The following is a 23154-nucleotide window of genomic DNA, read 5'->3' as shown; positions in this document are numbered from 1 at the left end:
TTTACAAAGCTTATATCAACTCACTTAGTCTGTTTGTCTGTCTGTCAAAAAATTTTTACACGTTATTTCTCAAACACCCAATCTTGGATCAAGCTGAAATTTTGCACACATATTTCTTGTACCTGACAACACAAGAATCAATAAAAAAAAAACAATTAGTTAATTAACTGTTGGTAATTAGTTATTTTGTTTGGTATCTTGAACAAGGGAAAGAAATCTTACTTTACAGATGTGGTAGTATAAGTTGAATTAGTCCTCTTTATAGGTCGCCGCTCTAAATTGAAACAAACAATAACAATTTTTTTCTAGTCATAAGTGCCTCACTAGCAGTGTGGTTAGCACGTCGACTTGAGGAGGCGTCAGCCACGAGTTTGAATTCAGGTCGTCCCCCCCCCCCTTTATTTTTTATTTTTTGGTAAATTCATTTCAAAACCAATTACGGTAAATATTCACCCAGATACCCCCCTTCTTTCTCCCCCCCCCCCAACCCCTCTCCAACTGGTCCAGACAAGTGAAAGGATCATAGCGTAGTGAGAAAGCTAAAAGCTTGAAATAGCGCTAAACAAAAACACTTGGTAAAAATATTAATAATCGCACAGATTTATTGTTGTTGGTCTAGATCAGTGATTCCCAAAGTGGTCTATATAGACCCCCAGGGGTCTACGAAGACCTCCAAGGGGTCTACGAAAGTGAAAAAATAAATTGGGGGACTATGAGATGTCCACGGGGGTCTACGACAATAGATTTCATCCAAGCAGGTCGTTACTTAATTTTCACATTCCATTAATGTTAAAAATTGTTTACACTAATATACAATTTGTACCTTCGTTAATCCTTTAAATATTTATGCTGCTATTCAAACAAATAATTGTTGTATTCAATTTCAATACTTATTTAAATAGCTTAATTTTGTCTACATGGAACTAATATTTAGAAAAAAAAATGTAGACAGTACAGCATTAATTATTTAAAATTGGGATTCCTTTCTTGTCAAACACACATTTGCCTAAGGGACCTTTTTATGACGATATGGATCTGCATCTGAGACAATGCCACCCTGACGAAAATTAAGATTTGAAAAACTTTCGAACACTCAAAGTTCAAAATAGACCCACAAAATCTCTGTTCGACATCATATAGGTCTAGAGAAGATGATGGTTTGTGAGCGTCTTACAAGATTTCTTTACTTATAGCGAAATACGGAAAACATCAAAGGTCAAACATTGATTCTACCAGCCGTTTTACACAAACCTACATCTGTTATTATTAAAAGAATTTCTTTAAGCGACTATACAGTTTAAGGTCGCTTTGGTGACATAAGTTATAAAATTAAAAGCTTCTTATGTAAATCTTTGCAAAAGATAGAAATACAGTTTGGTCTGACAAAGTGTAGCGCTGTGTGCTACAAACTGTCTAATGGTCACCATCTTATCTCATCTTATCTATGCCTGTGGTCCTTTCTGAGCATAGGCCACCAACCAGCTTCCTCCAGGCATCTCGGTTCTTGGCAAATATCTCCAACTATTCCCACATTTTGCCCATCTGCTTGGCATCTGCTTCCATATCGCGGTGCCATGGTAAAGCTCGAGCAGCTTTCCGTCATTTGAAGAACACCTGAGGATCTAGGAAAATAAGCACCACCACTAAGATTAGGCTCTAACACCATTGTCAAGCCAATAGTTAAGCCAATACAACTTTATGGAGCAGAGACCTGGAGAACCACCATCATAACAATGAAAACATTCCAGGTATTCAACAATACCTGTCTGAGGAAGATTCTTATAATCCGCTGGCCAGACAAGATCTCGAATGAGGAACTGTGGCAAAGAACAAAGCAGCAGCCCGTTGAAGTAGATATCCTTCAGAGACGCTGGAGATGGATAGTTCACACCCTACGCAATCCTGCATCAAGCATAACAAGGCAAGCCCTAACCTGGAACCCATAAGGAAAGAGGAAGAGGGGACGGCCCAGGAATACATGGCGCTAATAGTCACTGTCTCCTTATATTTCCTTAAGGTTGACCCACGAGACCTGGTTTAGGCTCCAGTTACTCGCCTTCGCCCCTTTCCTGTTAATGAAAACAGTTCCGCAGATTCAATATTTGAGCCACACGTGAAAGATCAAGAAATACACGAACAACTGCTCTTTGCGAAACCTTTTACAATGATAATTAAGGCATATTAATTAATTAATTAATATTTAATGTTGGAAAGACTACTTCATAGAACAACAAATTCGTATATGAAACACAATAGCCGTAGTTGTGTAGTTTTAAATTACCTTTTCGCTCTTCCACTCATTACAGTTAGAAATTTGTTTTTAAAATGTTGATGAATTTGCAAGTTGAGCAGGGGTCTACCGAAAACCAGAAAACATGGCAAGGGGTCTACGAGACAAAAAAGTTTGGGAACCACTGGTCTAGATCTATTACAAATTTAACCACACGACTGATCCAAACTAATGTGCGCGTTATACTTCGTATAAACTTTTTTTTTTTTAAGTATTTTTTATATGTTATTCTTGTTGTTGCTGTTGTTTTCATAATGAACTCTGTAACTTAGTGTAACGCAGAATTGTGCATGAAACGCTTAAGACTTTGTACGTGTCCAATTGCCCAAAGCGATGTCCCATTGCGGCTTGCCCGGTGCGTGCTATCAGTGTTAACGCTTGTCACGCATGGGGAGCCCCTGTTATATTGCTGTGACTTATCTCCCTTTACGAATCAACAGGCTTCGCATGCTGTTGTCCAGATGGCGTTGCGGCTATCTGGGTCTGGCCACTCTGTCCAGAGAGTGAGTCATCCCCCGATGAATGTCAAACGTTTCCTTCAAGTTTGACGAATAGAATTTTGGTTCAAAAGTTTGACGAATAGAATTTGGTTCAAATCTACTCTTACTATCTGATTACGTCATGATGGGTAATGGCTAGAGTTACAAGAACATTTAGTTTAGACTGGCTACCGGTTATTACATTTTGTTTTGGCATTGCTCTTTAATTAGCCTAAGGACCATAATCAAGTAATTTTAGAAGTCGCTTTTAATGTATTTCTATGTTAGCGCCGTCCCGAGACATGACGTTAAACTGCGCTCCTCTTTCCTTAGCACTTTTGGAGCTCAAAAGTGCCCTACTTCTTTTCTATCATTGTGTCTGCCTCCTCTTTTCCTAAGTCTGCCTTCATTGATCATCACACTGTCTCCTTAACTGCGACGGGTAAGGGGGGATAAAGAGATCCTGGTGTTTGAGTGGTGGCTATCTGAGGATAAACCACAACAACACAATACTTTGGCTCCAAGTTCCCCTAGACCTGAGACCCAGATGGCCCGCTCTGGGTCAACCGGCTGGTCATGCCGAGCTACCAGCATAGGTCGTCGACGGAGGGCGGTGGCTGGAGGGTCAATCAGGGAGCTGCTGTATCGGACACATGTCCGATGTAGCTGCTGACTGAGTATAGCACCTGTGTAGCCCTGGCGGGCTCATTCTGGACATCCGAATGGCCCGTCCCCTTGTTGGACTCGATGGCGGGTGGGAAGCACAGGTGCCGAATTAACCAAAATATATATGGACAAAAAAACACACACAAAACTACTTGCCCCAGACCTATGTCTGGGCAAGAAACGACGAATTGACGATAAAAAAGAGGAGGTCCCAAAAAGCTGTGCCACCTGGCCATCATTTCTGGTGGTTATCTTATCTTATCTTATATAATACAGACGTTACTTCAAAAAAGAAGATGATTACGTTCTACGCGTCATGCATTTATTCATGCATATTAACCAATGACTTAAATTCTGCCAAGTCACTGGTTTTCCTGGCTAGCTCAGGCAACCCATTCCATGCTCTAATAGCACTAGGGAAGAAGGAGTATTTGTACAAATTTGTCCTAGCATATGGGACGAGGAATGTGCCTTTATCTTTGTGTCTTTCAGAGTATTTTATTAAATTTTGTTTTTGTATTTGAAGATTATGGTTCAGTGTTTTATGTATGATTGCTACTTTACTTTTGAGCCTTCTGTCCTGAAGGCTTTCTAAATTTAGTGATTTTACTAAAGGTGTTACTCTAGTCAAATGTGAATATTCGTTTGTTATGAATCTCACTGCTCTATTTTGTGTCTGTTCCAGTTTCTTAATGTTTTCTTGAGTTGAGGGGTCCCAAACGGAGGATGCATATTCTATTATTGGCCTAACCAAGGTTAAGTAACATTTTAGTTTTATGTTCTTATTTGATTTATAGAAATTTCTTTTAATAAATCCTAATGCTTTGTTTGATTTTTTTGTAGTTTCATCAATATGTGGATTCCATGATAGTTTTTCATTTATTATAACACCTAGGTATTTTGCGTTTTTAGTCTGTGATACTGGTTTGCCATGAATAAGATAAGTGGAATTAATTTGTTTTAGTTTTTTTGTTACTCTTAACAACTGACATTTTTCTGGGTGGAAAGACATGCTCCAATTTGATTCCCATTTCTGTAATTCATCTAATTCTCTTTGTAAAATATCTGTGTCTTGTGTTGTTTTTATTGTTCTATATATTATGCAATCGTCTGCAAATAATCTGACTTTTGTTCCTGAACTAATGCAATTTGGTAAATCATTTATGTAAATTAAAAATAGTAGTGGACCCAAGACTGTACCTTGAGGTACACCTGAGTTTACTGTTATCGGTGTTGATTTAGAGCCATTTATTATTACAGTTTGTTCTCTCCCTATCAGAAAGTCTTTAATCCACTGATGCAGTGGACCATTAATGCCGAAATATTTTAATTTTTTAAGCAAACTATGGTGGTGAACTTTGTCAAAAGCCTTAGAAAAATCTAGTAAGATAGCATCTATTTGTTCACTATTATCTAAACCTTTTGAAAAATCATCAATTAGTCCTATTAGTTGTGTTTCACATGATCTATATTTCCTAAAGCCATGTTGGTATGGTGTGAGGACATTATGTTTGTCTAAGTGGTTTATGATTGTCACCGCGTTATTTTATATGTTATGAATGTGGCTGTGGTTATCAATGTAGGCGTGGTGGTGACATTGGGTTCTTGTTACAAATCACTGAATAATGAAATGACGCTGGGTGTAGCAGACAATAAGTTTAATATAACACCACATAGTGAATACACCATACAATTCGACCCAGGAATGGTCAGTATTAATCCAACAGTAATATACGAATATCACAACTTAGTACTTATTCTATAACCAACTACTTTAAACATCTAACTCTACTGCTTATATCTTAAGTGACTCAATACAAGTGCTTGCTACAAGATCTCTATGTGGACTGACTGCCTTTAACTCTCTGGTTCACCTAAGGTCAAAAGTGTTCACCTTAGTGCAACATGGGTTGTGAATAAGATTCACAATATGGAATTAACATACACAATACAGAATTAGGGTTTCTACTCTATGGCACCAACTTTGAGGTGGTGACATTACCTATCACCCCCCTTTTGAAAAAAATTTTGAAGAAATTTTTTTCAGCTTGACGACATAATTATCATAAGTAGGATCAATTGGAATTCTTGGGGTCTATCAAATGTACAATTGCAGAGTTCAAATAGAACTACAAACTTCAAATAAAATATATAATATGACAGTGTTACACAAAATATTTGCTGAATCAAAAAAAATTCATACAAGGGCAAAATTCTATAATTCATCATATTCTTGTAAGGCAATTCAAATAATTGTCTGAGTCAAATACTTAACCTCTCAAATAATTCTTTACATGTAGTTCTAATATATACATCAATATTCAAATGTGTTCAATATTTACAAGTCTTTTTCATAATAATATGTGCAAAGTGTGATGAAAATTTCAATGACAATCTCCTATGTCACAATGTGAAAAATTAATACAAGTTTTTTATTCACAATATCTATTTATAAAAAAAATCTTTGACACTATAGAAATGTTAGAAGTCTGGGTTTTTTTTGACACCAATAGTACAATATGTATAAATCATGTAGAAAATGTTACAAGTAAGTCTCAATATGTAAGTGATAAGTATAGAAAAATTCAAAATATGTGTCAAAATTCAAGATCAAATTGATTAATGATCATTGTTACAAATTCAATGTATCTGTTTACTTCAATATGAGGTTTGACATCTCCATAAAAAATTGTTGTGCATTAATATTACACAAGTAAATATGTATAATTCAAGTATCAAAATATTGGATCAAAAGTATCAACATGAAATCAAAATAAATATCTTTCATGGTGCTTGTTGCATGCACCTTATGTTTCAATTAAGTATTTCTCCATATGACAGTTCAGATAATTTGTAGCTAGTAATGGCAAAAGTTTAATGTTACATTGTTTATCAAATAATTATTGTGTACAAAGTTCAAAAAACTCTTTTGTCAAAAGAAATTCAACTGAGAAAATGTGTCAGTTGTGATACAATCTTTGAGTTTACATTAATTTGTTCAAGCATATATATACAAGCATAACGTCATAATGGTTTAGTTGTATTTATTTTAATCTGTTGTGAAAAAAAATGCAAGTCCAATTTAAAAAATAATATCAAGTGTCTCTTTCAGTACTTGAAATATCAAAAAGTGTGTTTACAAGGATCTTCTTGTTGACATCAATGACTGTTACAAAAATAAAGTTCATAAGAATAGTTTGACAAAAATGTTTTCAAAAAATACAAGTGTATGTCAATATTTGATTACACTAATTGACATTAAATAAATAAGTTACATTATGAATCAATCTCCTTTTTTCAATAGTATTGAAAAATGTGACTAAGTTATATAATTGTGATAAATGACATAGTAAAAAAATTCCAATCTTGTTTACAATAGCTGTAGAAAAAAATTTGTCAAAGTTGTTCTCAATACAATGAGAAAAAATAATGTTTACATTGCATGGAAAAAAAATTAAGCTAGGTACTGAATAAGTTTGGAAAAAATTCAATGTTTGTTTACATTGTTGAGTACAAAAATGTTATTCTTGTTGACAAAAGAATGTGAAAAAAAATTGTTGGTTACAATGTAGTAATCAAATTCCAAAGTTTGTTTACAAATAGTACTCAATGTTTACAAAATAATGCTCAGTGTTTACAACATGACATCATAGCTGGTTGTAAAAATAATTTTTTTTACTTTAAGGTGTGAATCTTAAATCTTTGACATTTAGCAATACAAGTTTTGACTAACATGACATAGATCATTATCTAAGTCATTCTGATTATCTTGAATATATCTGGACATAAAATCAGCAATAACATTATCTTTCCCTTTTATTTGTTTTATTTCAAAATGGAAATCAGCTAGGATCATGGTCCATCTTGTAATTCTACTATTAGTATTTGCTTTAACATTTAGAGTGGTTAATGGTTTATGATCTGTAAATATTAGGAAAAATCTGCCTAACAGATGTCTTTTTAGTCGCAGTGTACACCACACTATGGCTAAACATTCTTTTTCTATGGTGCTGTATCTTGTTTCTGCCCTGGATAATCTTCTACTAAGATATTCTATGGGGACCAGATTATTCTTATCATCTCTCTGCATAAGACATGCTCCTATGGCAGTGTCAGATGCGTCTGTGTATAATTCAAATACTTTATCTTTACTGGGTATATGTAATCTCTTATCATCATTAAATATTTCTTTGAGTTTATCTACTGCTTCTCTACATTCTTTAGAAGCTGCAATTATTTTCTTATATGTGTCCTTGTTGCTGTTCTTTACTTTTAATAAGTCATAAAGAGGAGATATTAATTGTGTATAGTTACTAATAAATTTCTTGTAAAAATTAAACAATCCTATAATGGCTTGAATGTCTTTTTTAGTTTCTGGTGGTTTAACTTGCATTATTTTATTTAGGTTGCTTCTAGTAGGCCTTATTTGTTTGTTTCCTATTTCATAGCCTAAAAATTCTATTTTAGTTTTCCCTATATGTAGTTTATCCGGGGCTATAGTCAACTTGTTCTCCCTCAGCCTATTTAATACTTGTTTGAGAGTTTTAATGTGATTTTCCCAAGTTTTTGAAAATATGCAGATATCATCCACGTAGAAAACTACATCTTCTATTCCCTCCAGCAACTTGGCCATACATTTTTGGAATGTTGCCGTACTGTTCACCAAGCCAAATGGCATCACATTCCATTGGTACACTCCTACTAGACCTGGCAAATTGCAGCTGAACGCGGCAAACTTTTTGGATCTCTCCTCCATCTCTATTTGCCAGAACCCACGGTTCAAATCACAAGTGGTAAATATTTCTGAGCTTCCTATTTTTTCTATCAACTGTTCTGGTAGAGGTAGTGGTTCTGCATCAATCACTGTTTTGCTATTCAATTCTCTAAAATCACAGCACACACGTAGAGTGTTATCTTTCTTTTTGACTATTACTATTGGGGACACATATTCACTTTGTTCATCTACCCTTCTGATTGTTCCATCCTTCAGTAACTTATTTAATTCTTCTTTAACTTTGTCACAGTATGCTGTTGGTATTGTATAGTTTTTTTTCTTTATTGCAGAATAGTCTTTCAATTTGATTTTATGCTGAATTATGCTTGTCCTCCCTAGTTGATTTGTAATCACATCCTTGTACTCTCTCAATACATTTTCTACTTGCTCTTCATTTGCTGCTGGTGTTTCAATATGTTGTGATACAGCACAGGCATGAAGAAAAAAATTTAGTTCGCTATCTGTCTCATCTTCAAATATCTCACATTCTTCCGCATCATTGCCTTGTACTACCATAGCATGTTCTCTTCTGGGGCTACCTTTCAGTTTGTTGACATGTAATTTCCTAACTATTCCATTCATCTCAACTTCATATGTTACGTTTCCTACTTTCTTTTCAATAGTATATGGACCATCATAAAATTCTTCCTCATCTCGCATTTTTACGTAAACTGTATCTCCTTCTTCAAATTCTCTTAACACTCTATTTTTGTTTTTAATGTCTCTGTGTTTCTTTGTGCTTCTTTTAATATTCTCTTGTGCCGTTTTGACCGCATATGTTAACTGATTTTTGTTCTTCACTATAAGTGGGAAATCTTCTTCTTTAATCTCAAGCATGTTTTGTTTCCATAAATGTAATGGTCCTCTCATTTTTCTGTTATGTACTAATTCATATGGAGAGAAACCTGTTGATTCGTTCTTGGCTTCACGGTACGCAAACAATATATATGGTAGCATCTCATCCCAGTTGTTTGGGTTTTCCATACATACTTTGTCCAACATAATCTTCATAGATTTATTCCAACGTTCTACAATACTGTTCGCTTGTGCATGGTAAACTGTACTAAAGACTTGATTGACTTCTGTTAACTTTGTGAATGCAGCTGTTAGGGCCGCTTTAAACTGAGTTCCGTTATCACTGACAATGGTTCTAGGAAAGCCTATCATGGTAAATAATAGTAATAACGTCTGACATATCGTACTTGCATCAATGTGTTTTAATGGGAAAGCTTCAGGCCAGCGTGTGGCAAAATCCATGAATGATAATATGTATCTATTTCCTTTAGCTGTTACAGTTGGAAGTTCAGCTATATCCATGGCTAGTTTTTCGAATGGTGTCTCTACTGTATCTGTTTCTTGTAGAGGTGCTTTGTGTTTCCCTGTGATTGGATTTCTTCTTATGCACTGTACACAACTCTTAGTATATGCCTTCACTTCTTGCTCCATCTTAGGCCAGAAACAGTTGTGTCTTATTTTTTCTAGTGTTCTTGTGTAAGCCATATGTCCAGCCAAGGGACTGTCATGACATGTTTCAATGATGCTTTTTCTCAATTGCTGAGGTATTACTATTTGTAGCACTTCATTTCCATTTCTTATTTTCTTATGCTTTATAGCTACTCCATTTATTTTGCTGTATGGTCCTTCAGTTCTGTTGCATAAATTCTTGCATATGTTCGAAATTGTTGGATCATTTTGCTGCATCTCAATTAATTCATCTTTGTTGACATTCATGTTTGGAATTATGGCCATAAAAGATTTGTCTTTCTTGTCATTTTTTATTTTTGATGTGTTCTCCGTTTGACACTCTATATGTACAGTATCTTTGTTTGAAATATACTGTTTGCCTTTATTTCTTTCACTGGTCACTTCACTTGTGTCAGTGTTTCTGCTTTCCTTATCTAATTTAGCTTGAGCTCTTGTTGTTACTGCAGCTACTTCTATATTTTCTTGATTTACACTATTAGCCCATTTTACTAAGGCTTCTTCTGATAGTTCAACTATATTCTCTATGTTCCCTATAATTAGTTCTTCAGCTGGGTTGTTCATTACTATGGCTTTGTATTGACCAGTGAACCATGGTGATTCAATGAAAACTAATGCTGTTTCACATACTTCCCATAAGTCTTTATTCGCATAAGTCAGTGTGACCTTGTCTTCAAGTATCTGTTCAGGTTTTACTAGTGATTTCTTCACAATGATTGAGGTGCAGCCGCTGTCACGTAATGCATATACCTTAATGCCATCCACATAGGCAGGATACACTTTTAATTTGGCTACCTTTGTCTGTATATATGCTACTGTTTCATATTCTATTGGTCTTTCAGTTGCTACAGCTGCTATGTTTTGTCTGTTATGATTGTTATTGTGGTAAGTATGTTGTCTATCTTGAAATTGATCTCTTCTAGACATTCTGTTGTTTTGCCATCTTCTGTTTGTTTGATGTGATCTACTGTTAGTTGGACTGTAGCTTTGCCATGTTCTTCTGTTAAATTGTTGTTGATAGGATCTATTGTAGTTAGGACTGAAGCTCTGGAAAGTTCTGTTATCTCTTCCATATTTATGGTTTCTATTTACATATTGCTGTTTTTCTGATGCCATTCTCTTTCTGCACTCTGCTTTGGTGTGACCCAATATGCCACAGAAAAAACATTGTATGCTCTTGGCATATTTAAATTTATTTGTAGTTCTTGGATGGTTTTCTGTCACTGTTGCAGCTACATTGTACAATTCCCTTTTGTCAATGGTGATGTTTGGGTGGGAGTCCTTGTATGTTGTTAAGTTTGATATCAATTCAGCTTCATTTTTTATTTTTCTCTCCTTCAGGAATGAGAATGCTGCATCTGTAACATTTATTAACACATTCTCAATGAGAAAAAAATCTAAGATCTGTTTGGGGTCATCTAAGTTACAGTTTGCGAGTTGTAGCCACTTTGTCATGTTCTGGCGCATGTCATGTATTGTTCTTTTTAAATCTGTATTCTTTGCTAGTTTTATTTCTCTAAAAAGTTTTCGATAGTGCTCCTCCGTTTTGCCAAAATGTTCAATTAGTCTTTGTTTTACTGTGTTGTAGTCTTTTCTTTGCTCCATAGTTAGTGTGTCGATGATGTTTAGTGGTTCACCTCTTAGGTTAGCTAGCAGTTGTTGAGCCATTTGTGCACTATTCATATTTGCTGTTTGACAGATGTATTCAAATTGAATTATGAAATTTTCCAATGTGTCTTCTTTTGGGTCAAAGTTCCTAAATTTGCTATGATACTGATGATGAGATGAAGTTTGACTTGCTGAATTGTCTTTATTTTCTTTTGCTAGCTTGGCCATTTTTTCTTCATGTTCTTTTAATTTTATTTCATGCTGGCGTTCTTTTTCTTTCTCTAAGTTTTCTTGTTCTTTCTCTCTCAGTCTTCTTTCATGTAGCCTTTCTTCCCGTTGCTTGTCTTTTTCTACTCTAATTCTATCTATTTCAATTTTAATGAATGCAGCTCTATCATCTTCTTTTAACTTTAGTTTATCCACTATCTCTATTAGTTTTTCATACTCAGCCATTTTCAAAGATTCAAATTAGTAATATAGTTAATTAATAGATATGTGTACACTAGGTAGTTGTAAATGAATATTGTATGATAAATAATTATTATTGCTCAAATAGCAATTACAGGTAATAGTAGATATATATTTTGTGCGAAACTATTGAGGTTATGAGGTATCTTAAGTTATTCTTGGTACTTTGTCTAGTTCATAATGTAATACTTTACTGATCAATTATGTGATTATGTATTTTTAGTATCTCCACTTGCAATGTAAAAGTTTATTGCAACAAATAATTCACAATTATGTGAGCCTTATTAGTCTGATAAATAGTGATCAATGTATCAATAGTATCAAAATAGTTCCATGTGCTCAAAGTATATATTATATACAATCAATCTTGTCACAATCTCAAATCAAAATATATCCCATAGTGTATCAAGTGTGTAGTGTAGTGTTGATAATAATAAAAAATAGGTTGAAATAAGAAGTAAAATAAATATATATATTAATAAGTAATTAGACAAACATAAATACACTTAAGATACTAAACAGTCTGCTTTAAAGAGACATTACAAGATAAGATAGTAGAAATAGTAGACAAAAGAATTACAATGAGTAATAACAATGACGCAAAAGAAAATTCAACAGATGTAAACAAGACAATATCAATACAAGAGTTTAACAATATGATAGATACTTGACGAAATACAAACTTAACTAGTACAGCTATACGATCAAGTATTTACTTTATCTAAAGAGTCCCTACCAATACCTGGATGCTTACTTGAAAAAAATATAAATGCTTAGACTCAATAGATAATTAAATTTAGTCCCTAAAGTCAAATGTATATATAAATACAAATGTAGACAATGAAAAAAAATTGTGGTGTAGTTCAAAAAGAGAACTAATCAATACTGATAATACTAAGGGTAATTAAAGTTACTTCCCTTAAATATTCACTTGATGCTTGACTTATACATAAAGTTCCGGTGATGCTCCACATAAAATATGTCCACAGTACAGTTCATAAGTAATCCACTTGCTAAATCCGCAGCACAATGGTACAGTTCATAAGTAATCCACTTGTTAAATCCACAGTTCATAAGTAATCCACTTGTTAAATCCACAGTACAACGGTACAGTTCATAAGTAATTCACTTGCTAAATCCACAGCACAATGGTACAGTTCATAAGTAATCCAATAAATACTTCAGATGTTTGACAGGTAATCCATTTTCATACAGTTGCTGAAACAAATATACATAACTAAAAATGACCATAGGTAGTGACGACAAGAGAGGTCTAAGAGTGAGAGCGCTCTCTTATTAACTGTGCTGTTAGACAGCGACAATAGGAGTGTGTCATTAGAATTATGACGAGCACTCGATGTAGATGATTCTTGAATATGTCAGCTACTTCGACTGACCATATATCAGCTGTCTTCAAACGATGACTTGAATGACTTGTAGTACTAGATTTTCACCCACACCGGTTGTAGTATCACGGTTGTCTAGTTTCACCCACACAGGCTGTAAGATCAGGGTTGTCTAGTTTCGTCCACGCAGGTTGTCTCAGCATATCATGTTAAAGTGACTTTGAACAATGCTGTCATAAATGTCGTTTACGGCCGCTTCTGACACCAAGAAATGCTGTTTGCTGACACTTCTGACACCAAAATGTCACCGCGTTATTTTATATGTTATGAATGTGGCTGTGGTTATCAATGTAGGCGTGGTGGTGACATTGGGTTCTTGTTACAAATCACTGAATAATGAAATGACGCTGGGTGTAGCAGACAATAAGTTTAATATAACACCACATAGTGAATACACCATACAATTCGACCCAGGAATGGTCAGTATTAATCCAACAGTAATATACGAATATCACAACTTAGTACTTATTCTATAACCAACTACTTTAAACATCTAACTCTACTGCTTATATCTTAAGTGACTCAATACAAGTGCTTGCTACAAGATCTCTATGTGGACTGACTGCCTTTAACTCTCTGGTTCACCTAAGGTCAAAAGTGTTCACCTTAGTGCAACATGGGTTGTGAATAAGATTCACAATATGGAATTAACATACACAATACAGAATTAGGGTTTCTACTCTATGGCACCAACTTTGAGGTGGTGACAATGATGTTGCTACATATTATGTGTTCTAGGATTTTACATGTGATGCTGGTAAGTGATACTGGTCTGTAGTTCCCTGGGTCAGATTTTTCTCCTTTTTTAAATAGGGGGGTGACATTAGCTTCTTTCCAGTCCTTTGGTACTCTGCCCTGGTTAAGTGAAGCCTGAAAGAGTATTTTGAACAGTCTTAGATGCACAGAGGAGGGAAAAAGCCTGACCAAGTTGAGCCCTTTTATTATCTATAAGGGACTCAAGTCAGTAGTGGGAGAGCCCAAGAGTGTGTCTAAGCTACACAAAACAATGGAACTCCTTGTAGAAGTAGACAGCAAGACACACTCTGATGGGCTTTTAAGATGCAGAAGACTCTGTGATCTCCAAGTGGAAGTCATGCCACACAAGAGTCTGAACACCAGCAGAGGTGTAATCAGCTCTAGGGACCTACTGGAATGTTCCGAGAAGGAAATAGTGGAGGGCATTGAAGGAGTCACCCATGCCCGGCGCATTACCAGGCGCAGGGAGGGTGAGGAGGTCAAAACCGCCACTATTATCCTCACATTCGGAACTAGGACACCGCCAGAGTATGTGAAGGCAGGATACCTACGAGTTCCAGTGAGGCCCTACATACCTAACCCCATGAGGTGCTTCAAGTGCCAGGGTTATGGACACGGCGCGGCAGTCTGTAAGAGGAACACTGTGTGTGCCAGATGTGCTGGAGAGGGTCATGAGGACAAGGGCTGCACAGCCCAGTTCAAATGCCCAAACTGTCAAGCTGGCCACTCAGCCTACTCCAAGGACTGCCCTGTGTGGAAACAGGTGGTTGCCGTGCAGGAGTACAAGGCAAGAAACGGATGTACCTTTAGCCAGGCGAAATCGGCTGTACTGGCCCTACCCAAGGACCAATTCGGCTTGACAAAGACATACGCCCAGGCTGTTGCTAAGAAAGGAAGATCCATAGCCACACAGACGGACACATTGACCCCACCACCCCCTCCTCCTCCCCCAACTCAGAAGAAAACACCGCCAAAGAACACACCTCTGAAGAAACAAGAAAGCCCTGTTGTCATGCTAAAGAACAGGTTCTCTGTGCTCGCTGATGAGAGCATGGAGACTGAGCAGCATGTCAAAACCAATACTCCGGGAGAACCCGGAGATATCATGTCTGACACAGGTTCTCCTCAGAGAACCCAGCCAGACACCCCAACCTCTACTGAGTTAGAGGTTGACCAACTCCCTAAGAGGAGAAATCAAAGCGGAGAGGATGCCCGAGGTGAGAGAGGAGGAAATAACCTCCGCTCTAACCAGAGGGATCTCCCCTCTCCAGAGAGAAAGACTTCCCCCAAAAGGGGGTTGTCCTCTTCTCCATCCAAACCCAAGAATAAAAATACCAAGGTCACTGGAATAAAGGGAAACCCCTCCGGGGGCCTCCCAAGGCCAAATAGCTCCAAGTAGGTCATCTAGAATAAGCCATGGATTCCAGAATTGTACAGTGGAATTGTAGAGGCCTCAAGGCCAATTACGAGGAAATGCAGCTACTGATGGACTCTGAGACTCCTGTAGCTGTCTGCTTACAGGAAACATTTCTAAAAGATTGCATCAGCTTCCGAAGCTACCGTGCTTACACCAAGAATGTTGAGGATGCAGAGAGAGCATCAGGTGGAGTCTGTATCCTTGTGAAGGATAGCATCCCCCATGAGAGGGTAGAACTACAGACCACACTACAGGCTGTAGCAGCTAGGATAACCCTTCACAAGGTTATCACTTGCAGCAGCCTGTATCTACCACCAGGCGCTCCATTAAACCGAACAGACATGGAGGACCTATTGAAACAACTCCCCCGGCCTTATTTAATCCTTGGGGATTTCAATGCCCATAACACCATGTGGGGATCCAACAATACCGACACAAGAGGTCGTATGCTGGAGGATATCTTCCTCCAACATGATTTATGCATACTTAATGATGCATCACCGACCTACTTGCACCCAGGAACTGGATCATTCACATGCATTGACCTCACCGTATGCGTCCCCGGACTTCTGGACGATTTTAAATGGTCAGTTAGCAATGATCTACGGGGAAGTGATCACTTCCCAATCATCATTACTAACAATCTCCCTTCATTGGGACGACCTCAGCGGTGGAAACTGAATAAGGCCGATTGGGAACAATTCCAAAAAAGATGCTCTGAGGATATCACAGAAAATATCCTCCATGAACAGAACCCAGCTGATACCTTTGCTAGCAAGCTACTAAGTATAGCCAGGAAAGTTGTACCCATAACCTCTGCAAATCCAAAACGGCCTAGCAAACCATGGTTTGATACAGCTTGCAAAAGTGCTATTGGTGATAGGAAAAAACGACTGGCTGCATTTATAAAGAATCCTTCCCAGGAAAACCTAAAGCTATTCAGGATAGCTAGAGCAAAGGCTAGACAAACCATACGGTCAGCCAAAAGGAATTCCTGGAGAAGTTTTGTCGGCAGTCTGGATGCCAAAACTTCTGCTAGAGCGGTTTGGAAGGCAGTAAGGCGAATCAAAGGGAAAGAATCAAATGCAATAGGGCATTTGAAAAACCAAGGACGAACTGTCACGTCCCCCAGAGAAATAGCTGACTGCCTTGCATCCTCAATAGCAGAAAAATCATCCACTGCACACTACACGCCAGAGTTCCAAAAAGTCAAAACCAGGGAGGAAAGACACCCCATTGATTTCAGGTCAGAGAACAATGAAGACTACAACAAACCGTTCTCGCTTGAGGAACTGAGGGAATCGCTGGACAAGTCACATGACACAGCGCCTGGAGAAGACGAAATCCATTACCAGTTCCTCAAGCACCTTCCCGAACCCTCATTGGCAGTCCTACTAGGGGTCTATAACTGTGTGTGGCAAACAGGCGCTTTCCCAAACAGCTGGAGGAAAGCCACAGTTATACCGATACCTAAACCGGGAAGAGACGGCTCTGACCCAGCTAACTATCGACCAATAGCACTAACAAGCTGCATCTGCAAAACCATGGAAAGAATGATTAACAGTAGGCTGGTCTGGTACCTGGAAAGGAATAAAGTGATCTCAAACTACCAGTGCGGATTCCGGCAGGGGCGGACAACAACTGACCACCTGGTAAGGCTGGAAGCTTATATTAGAAATGCATTACTCAGAAGAGAACATCTAGTAGCTGTATTCTTCGATATAGAAAAGGCCTATGACACAACCTGGAAACATGGCATTCTACGTGACCTGGCGCTTATGGGGCTTAAGGGACACCTCCCCCGTTTTGTGGAGGAATTCCTGAAAGATCGAAAATTTCAGGTCCGAGTGGGCAACTCCGCTTCTGACACTCATGACCAGGAAATGGGTGTACCCCAGGGCAGCATTCTGTCAGTCACCCTGTTCAACATTAAAATAAATAGCATCATAAATGCGCTGTCCCCTGGCATAGAGTGCTCTTTGTATGTTGATGACTTTGTCATTCTTACTTATGGGAAAAACATGAACACCTTAGAAAGGAAATTACAGTTATGTTTAAACAAAATTCAGGGTTGGGCAAACTATAATGGTTTCAAATTCTCTGACTCCAAAACAGTTAGTATGCATTTTTGTAATCTAAGGGGGCTCCACCCAGACCCTGAACTATTTATACACAAAAAGAAGATCCCTGTCGTGAAAACTACAAAATTTTTAGGCCTCACCTTAGATTCCAAATTCAATTTTCTCCCCCACATTAAGGAACTTAAGAGGAAATGCCAAAAGTCATTAAACATACTAAGAGTACTCAGCCATACGGACTGGGGAGCTGACAGAGATACCTTGCTGCTGCTCTATCGGAGTCTAATTCGATCCAAGCTAGACTACGGATCCATAATATATGGAGCAGCAAGGAAGTCGTACCTAAAAATACTGGAACCAATACAAAATGCTGACCTGCGTCTCTGTCTCGGCGCGTTTCGTACATCACCTATCCCAAGTCTCCATGTGGAGGCTGGAGAACTCCCCATGGATATAAGAATGAAAAAGCTTGCAATGCAGTATATAGTCAAGCTAAAATCCAACCCCACGAACCCTGCTTTTGACTCCATATTTAACCCCACAGAGGTAGAATTATACAATCGAAGGCCTAACGTCATACAGCCGTTGGGCCTTCGAATGAGAGAACCCATCCAAAATTTAACCCCACCCATTGACCAAATCTCTAAAATAGAAACCCCTCAGAATCCTCCTTGGCTAATGAATAAACCTAAATTAAATTTATCCCTCCTTAATTTCAAAAAAGAAAATACAGACCCAAGCATACTACAAGTCCACTTTAGGGAACTGCAGGAGAGCTACGGAGATTGTGGCACCATCTACACAGACGGATCCAAAATGGAGGGAAAGGTCGCGTGTGCCTGCTCCTTTCGGAACAAAACAATCTCCCGTAGACTCCCCGATGGCTGCTCCATCTTTACGGCCGAATTGCACGCAATATTGCTTGCACTTATGGCCGTAAAAGCATCAGAAAGGAGTAAATTTATAATCTGCTCCGACTCCAAATCTGCATTGCAAGCTTTGGGGCGGATGAAGACTGACATCCCATTGGTACATAAGAGCCTGAAGCTGTTGGACCTAATAACAGCCGACCGTAGGGATGTCACCTTCATCTGGGTCCCCTCCCATGTTGGCATTGAGGGAAACGAAGCCGCAGACAGAGAAGCAAAGAGAGCCCTAAATCATGCGGTGTCAGGAACCCAAATTCCCTACTCGGACCTGAGACAAAGTATTGCCTCTGCCACCTATCGAGAGTGGCAGAACCGATGGGAGGCTGAGACTCACAGTAAACTCAGGCAGATTGTGGCGGATGTCAGGTGGCGGCCCACATCTAAGGGTCTGACAAGGCGTGGTAGCACAACCATGTCCAGACTTAGGATTGGCCACACCTACATCACGCACTCTTTTGTACTGCAGAGAGAGGAGCCCCCACTTTGCGAGTACTATGACTCTCGCCTCACCGTGGAACATATCCTCGTTGATTGCCCCAGATACCAGGATGTCAGGGCGAAACATTTTAGAGCCACTAATCTAAAAACACTATTTAATAATGTCGACCCTGGGAAGGTACTGGGCTTTATTCGGGAAGTGGGGCTATCTACGAAGATCTGATTTCTGAATTTGTGAACATGCACTATTTACATTAGATTTTTACCAAATATTTAAATTTTTACTACCTTTACTATTTTAACTGTGAATAGACCTTAATTTTAATTATATTACTGTATAGAATCTGGCCCTTGTTGTTTAGAGAGAGAGTAGTCCTTAAGGAACTGCAGGCACGACATGGCCTAAATTGTGCCGATGTGCCTCAAATCAACAAACAAACAAACATCTATGTTAGCGTGAGTATAGGAATATCCACAACTGTTAAAAGTGATTGGCCTGCGATTGGGAGTGAAACATTAATTTGTTCCACTGTGGCTGTTCTCTTCGTGCATACTTTGAGAATTAGAACTTTTGATTGATTACAACTTTTGATTAATTAGAACTTTCACTCCATTACTAGAAAAAATTCAATTGATAAGATTAAAAAAATAAAAATGTTGTAAATATATATGTCCAAAAAGAAAAGAATTTCTAAAAAAATAAATTAAATTAAACCAATAAAAGTGAATAATGCTTACGATGTACTTATAAGTAGTTTTTTTTTTGGTAAACGTTTCGAACTGTCGTCATGATGGTTGCGAGTTTGAACCCTGCCCGTTACCTTACCGTCCTGCAGTAGGTTTTGGTCATGGCCTAATAACATTCATTTCTGAAGGAGTCACTGAAAACTGTGAAACGAAACAATTCTAAATGTCTTTTTTTTTTTTCTTTTTCAGTCTTGCAAGAATGAAAGAGAAGAGATCAGAAAGAGGCTGGCGATGTCAACCGAAGATGACATCAGTTTTGGTGCTGATGAGGACAGCAATGAAACTTTGGAAACTTTATCTCCAAGAAAACAAAGGCTACAGGTAAACGAGATACTTCTTTAACCCTTTTAGCTCGCTCGCACCAGAGACTTAATGCTCACATTTCTTTAACCCTTTGTAGCTGGCTCCCAACAGTAAGTGAATGCTTACATTTTTTTCTTTTTCAAATGAGGAGAAAGTAACGTTAGGGTTAATTGTAAGAAAAGGGGAGATAATGGGAACTTTTTAAAAAATCTTAATTTTTTAGTAGCAAATGACTACTCAGAATTGATGTCCATATTAACAACAATAGTTAATTGACGAAGGCGACGTTAAGTTAATTGCACCGCACATGCCGCAATGTCCACGACTTGGTTGGGGGAAAAAGGGCAACATAAACTTTAGACGTGAGTACTACTATGAGAAAAATATAAATGAAGTAATACAAATTAAAGATTATAATTTGACCAATATGTGCACGTATAGTAAAACAGTGTTATAGCCTTGCTTTGCACACCGCCATTCTAAGTGCGGAAGGTGCGCTCTAAGTTGTGCACTGTTAGGAACTAGACTAAAAAGGAATGTCGACATGTAAGCGCATTATGTTTAAAATCTATATCTTACAAAAAGTCACAAGCTAAAAAAGGCTAACTAATACTTAGGAAAAAAATTAGAAAGCACTAATAATAGAAACTATAAAAAAAAAAGAAGCTGTGTTACGTTTGAGTAAAAGTAAAGTTCACACCCGACGCTCGAGATTCCAACCAGAACTAAGTAGGTCTACCTTAAACTAATCGGAAATCCATACTAGCGGACCTATATGTAATTAGCAGTTAGTCTGTGACGTGGCGTGCGTCTCATTTGTAGTCATCATTCTGTCTGACACGATCCTTTGAGCAGTCAAAGCCAATCATTTTCCAGTCTGTCTCGCTCCTTGTCTCCGTCTGAACCACTTTGAATGGAACACATTTTAATCGGTGATGGATCATTTTCGTTTTCCGACACGCTTTTCTGAAAGGCCAAACAATCGACGCATGCTAGTTTTAATATGCGGCAGTCTTATGTCAAAAAACAATTGTTTTCATAACGCTATTTTTTTTTATACAAAAGGCTGCTTGTTGTTTTTTTATTATCTGCTTTGGGCTATCATTATCTTATTACACGATCTGAACATTGTAATCTGTTGTGTCTTTATATGAGAAAAGAGTCCTTGTAATCACAAAAATTTCCATATTGATCAGTTTAGCAGCATTAGTGTTAGTCTTAGTCTAAATAAGTAACAAAAAATGGTTATTATTTTTTTTTTAAAGATAATTCCTCCTTAAGAAGGCTGATAAACTTTTGTATTAGCGATCACTTTGCTTTTAATAACTATGAATGATAGATTTAAAAAAAAATATTTTAAAAAGTACCCTCCCCAAACCACTCCCCCCCCGCCCCCCCCCCCCCAAAAAAAAAAAAAAACACCCTGGTTAGGCTCAAATACAAAATAATATACCCAGAGTATAGGCAATTAATGTTTTGTGAAATTGATCCAGACTTACAAAAACAGTATTAAAAGACTAGAAAACATTTAGCTAGAGATCTGGTATCAATTATGTGTATTAACAAATTTTTAAGTATTATAAATATATGTATATTATAACAAATGAATTAAATCAGTTTAGGTAATGAATTTGAAATAAGACGGTTTATTTTCTCAACTCTTTACTAATTACACGCAGGGATATCCACTGACGTACTTGAGTTGTTTTTTTTTTTTAAAGAAGCAACCAAAATTTAATTTTTTAATTGATTATATTTTTAAAAATTATAACGATCAAAAGTGTGGCCAGAATTTTTTTTCTTTAAGATAAACATAAATTATCAAAAATCCAGGAAAATATTTAGAGCCTTTTTCAAGATCCTTTTCCACCCACCCACCCACCCCATTTTTTTTTAGTTTTGAAAAAATAAAAAAGAAAGAGTGAGGAATATGTTTGATTCTAAAAATGTTAAAATAATCGTAAAGTTCCCCTTTCAGACCTTGCGATCTATGATGTAAAGGTCATCTGTTTTTGTGGTCCACTGTTAACGAGGGTGTCCTGTGGCCAACACAACGACCAAACGCCTCTACCTTTCCACAACTAATGCCAGGTTCCCATTTGAGCTGGTGCCCTAAAGATCCCGAAATTAAAAATCCCAGTCTTCACCAGGATTTGAACCTTGCACCCCCCGGTTCGGAAGCCAAGCGCTGTACTACTCGGCAACCGTGCCTCCTCTAACAATTCAGTAACATTTTATTGCTTTTGTTTTTGAGTGTACTCATAATGCTAAGTTGTATTCAAAGACACCATATTGGGACATCATGTTGGTACAGTGCCCGCAGGGCCGGTCCTAACAATTACGGGGCCCTATGTGGAACTGATTGCGCGGGGCCTAGTCTGGGTGGGAATAAGGATAATAAGTGAAAATTAAGATTTGTATTAGAAAACAAATTCGACTTTGAATTCTATTAATTCTTTTATAAGTACAAAATTGCGATCAAATTAACTTTACATTACGAACCTTGCAACCTATGGCATATTTAAATGCCAGTGACTATAAAAGTAAATAAAGTATAGGAATTTCCGGTTAAGGTGAACATTCGCCCGATTATTACATTATATTACATGAAAGCTGACAATGCCTTTCTTATCGCGCATAGGATTGGAGTTTTTCGCAATGAATGACACCCACAAATTACAATCATGTCTATTTTTCAAGAGATTTTAATAAATTCAGGAGATTTCCAGGAATTTTTCGTATACTTTGCAATTTAATAATTACACCTAAAATTAGCTCGGGGCCTATGAAAGCGCGGGCCCACTGCGACCGCATAGGTTGCAGTGGACTAAGACCGGCCCTGAGTGCCCGGATAACATGATGGCGCCAAATCCAGAGATCAAGCTGGTACCATACACGGACATCATGTTGGTATTAATTATCCTCTTATCAAGTTTTTTTTTATTCAAGAAAGTTATCTTTTTTTTCTTGAATTAGGCACGCCTCCAAGGGGCGCCCAGTGGGATGCAGATTTGCTTTATGAATGATGATGTCCCGGATGACGACGACGAAGATGAGCTTGAGAACAGTGCCAGTAACGATCAAGATGATGAGGAACTCGGAAAGATTAAAGTAAGTCATCTTTTTTTTTTATCTACTTGATTCGATATAGATTGTCATGCCTTCTATCGCTGTCTATTTGTGATTCAGATCTGGGCTGTCTTGATTTCTTACTTTGCTTTTCCCAAACTATTTCAGCGACAATTTCTCGTACTTTAACATTGAGACCAAAAACCTCTCGTTATTGTGTATGTGTGTTGTTGTTTTTTTCTGT

General features: G+C 37.5%; 1 protein-coding gene across 5 annotated transcripts in view; it reads left to right on the top strand.

Annotated features, from left to right (window-relative positions):
• LOC106064912 (schwannomin-interacting protein 1 homolog) overlaps positions 1-23154 on the top strand; it is a 183375-nt gene that overhangs the window by 113433 nt on the left and 46788 nt on the right. For all 5 annotated transcript variants that reach the window (XM_056012477.1, XM_056012473.1, XM_056012474.1 and 2 more), the window contains 2 exons: positions 19728-19859; positions 22818-22952. In XM_056012477.1, the coding sequence (XP_055868452.1) occupies positions 19728-19859; positions 22818-22952 (267 nt within the window). The remainder of the gene's footprint in view (positions 1-19727; positions 19860-22817; positions 22953-23154) is intronic.

Source organism: Biomphalaria glabrata, chromosome 15 (genome assembly GCF_947242115.1).
Source record: "Biomphalaria glabrata chromosome 15, xgBioGlab47.1, whole genome shotgun sequence".
Lineage (NCBI taxonomy): Eukaryota > Metazoa > Mollusca > Gastropoda > Planorbidae > Biomphalaria > Biomphalaria glabrata.
This window is presented reverse-complemented; position numbering and strand designations above follow the sequence as displayed.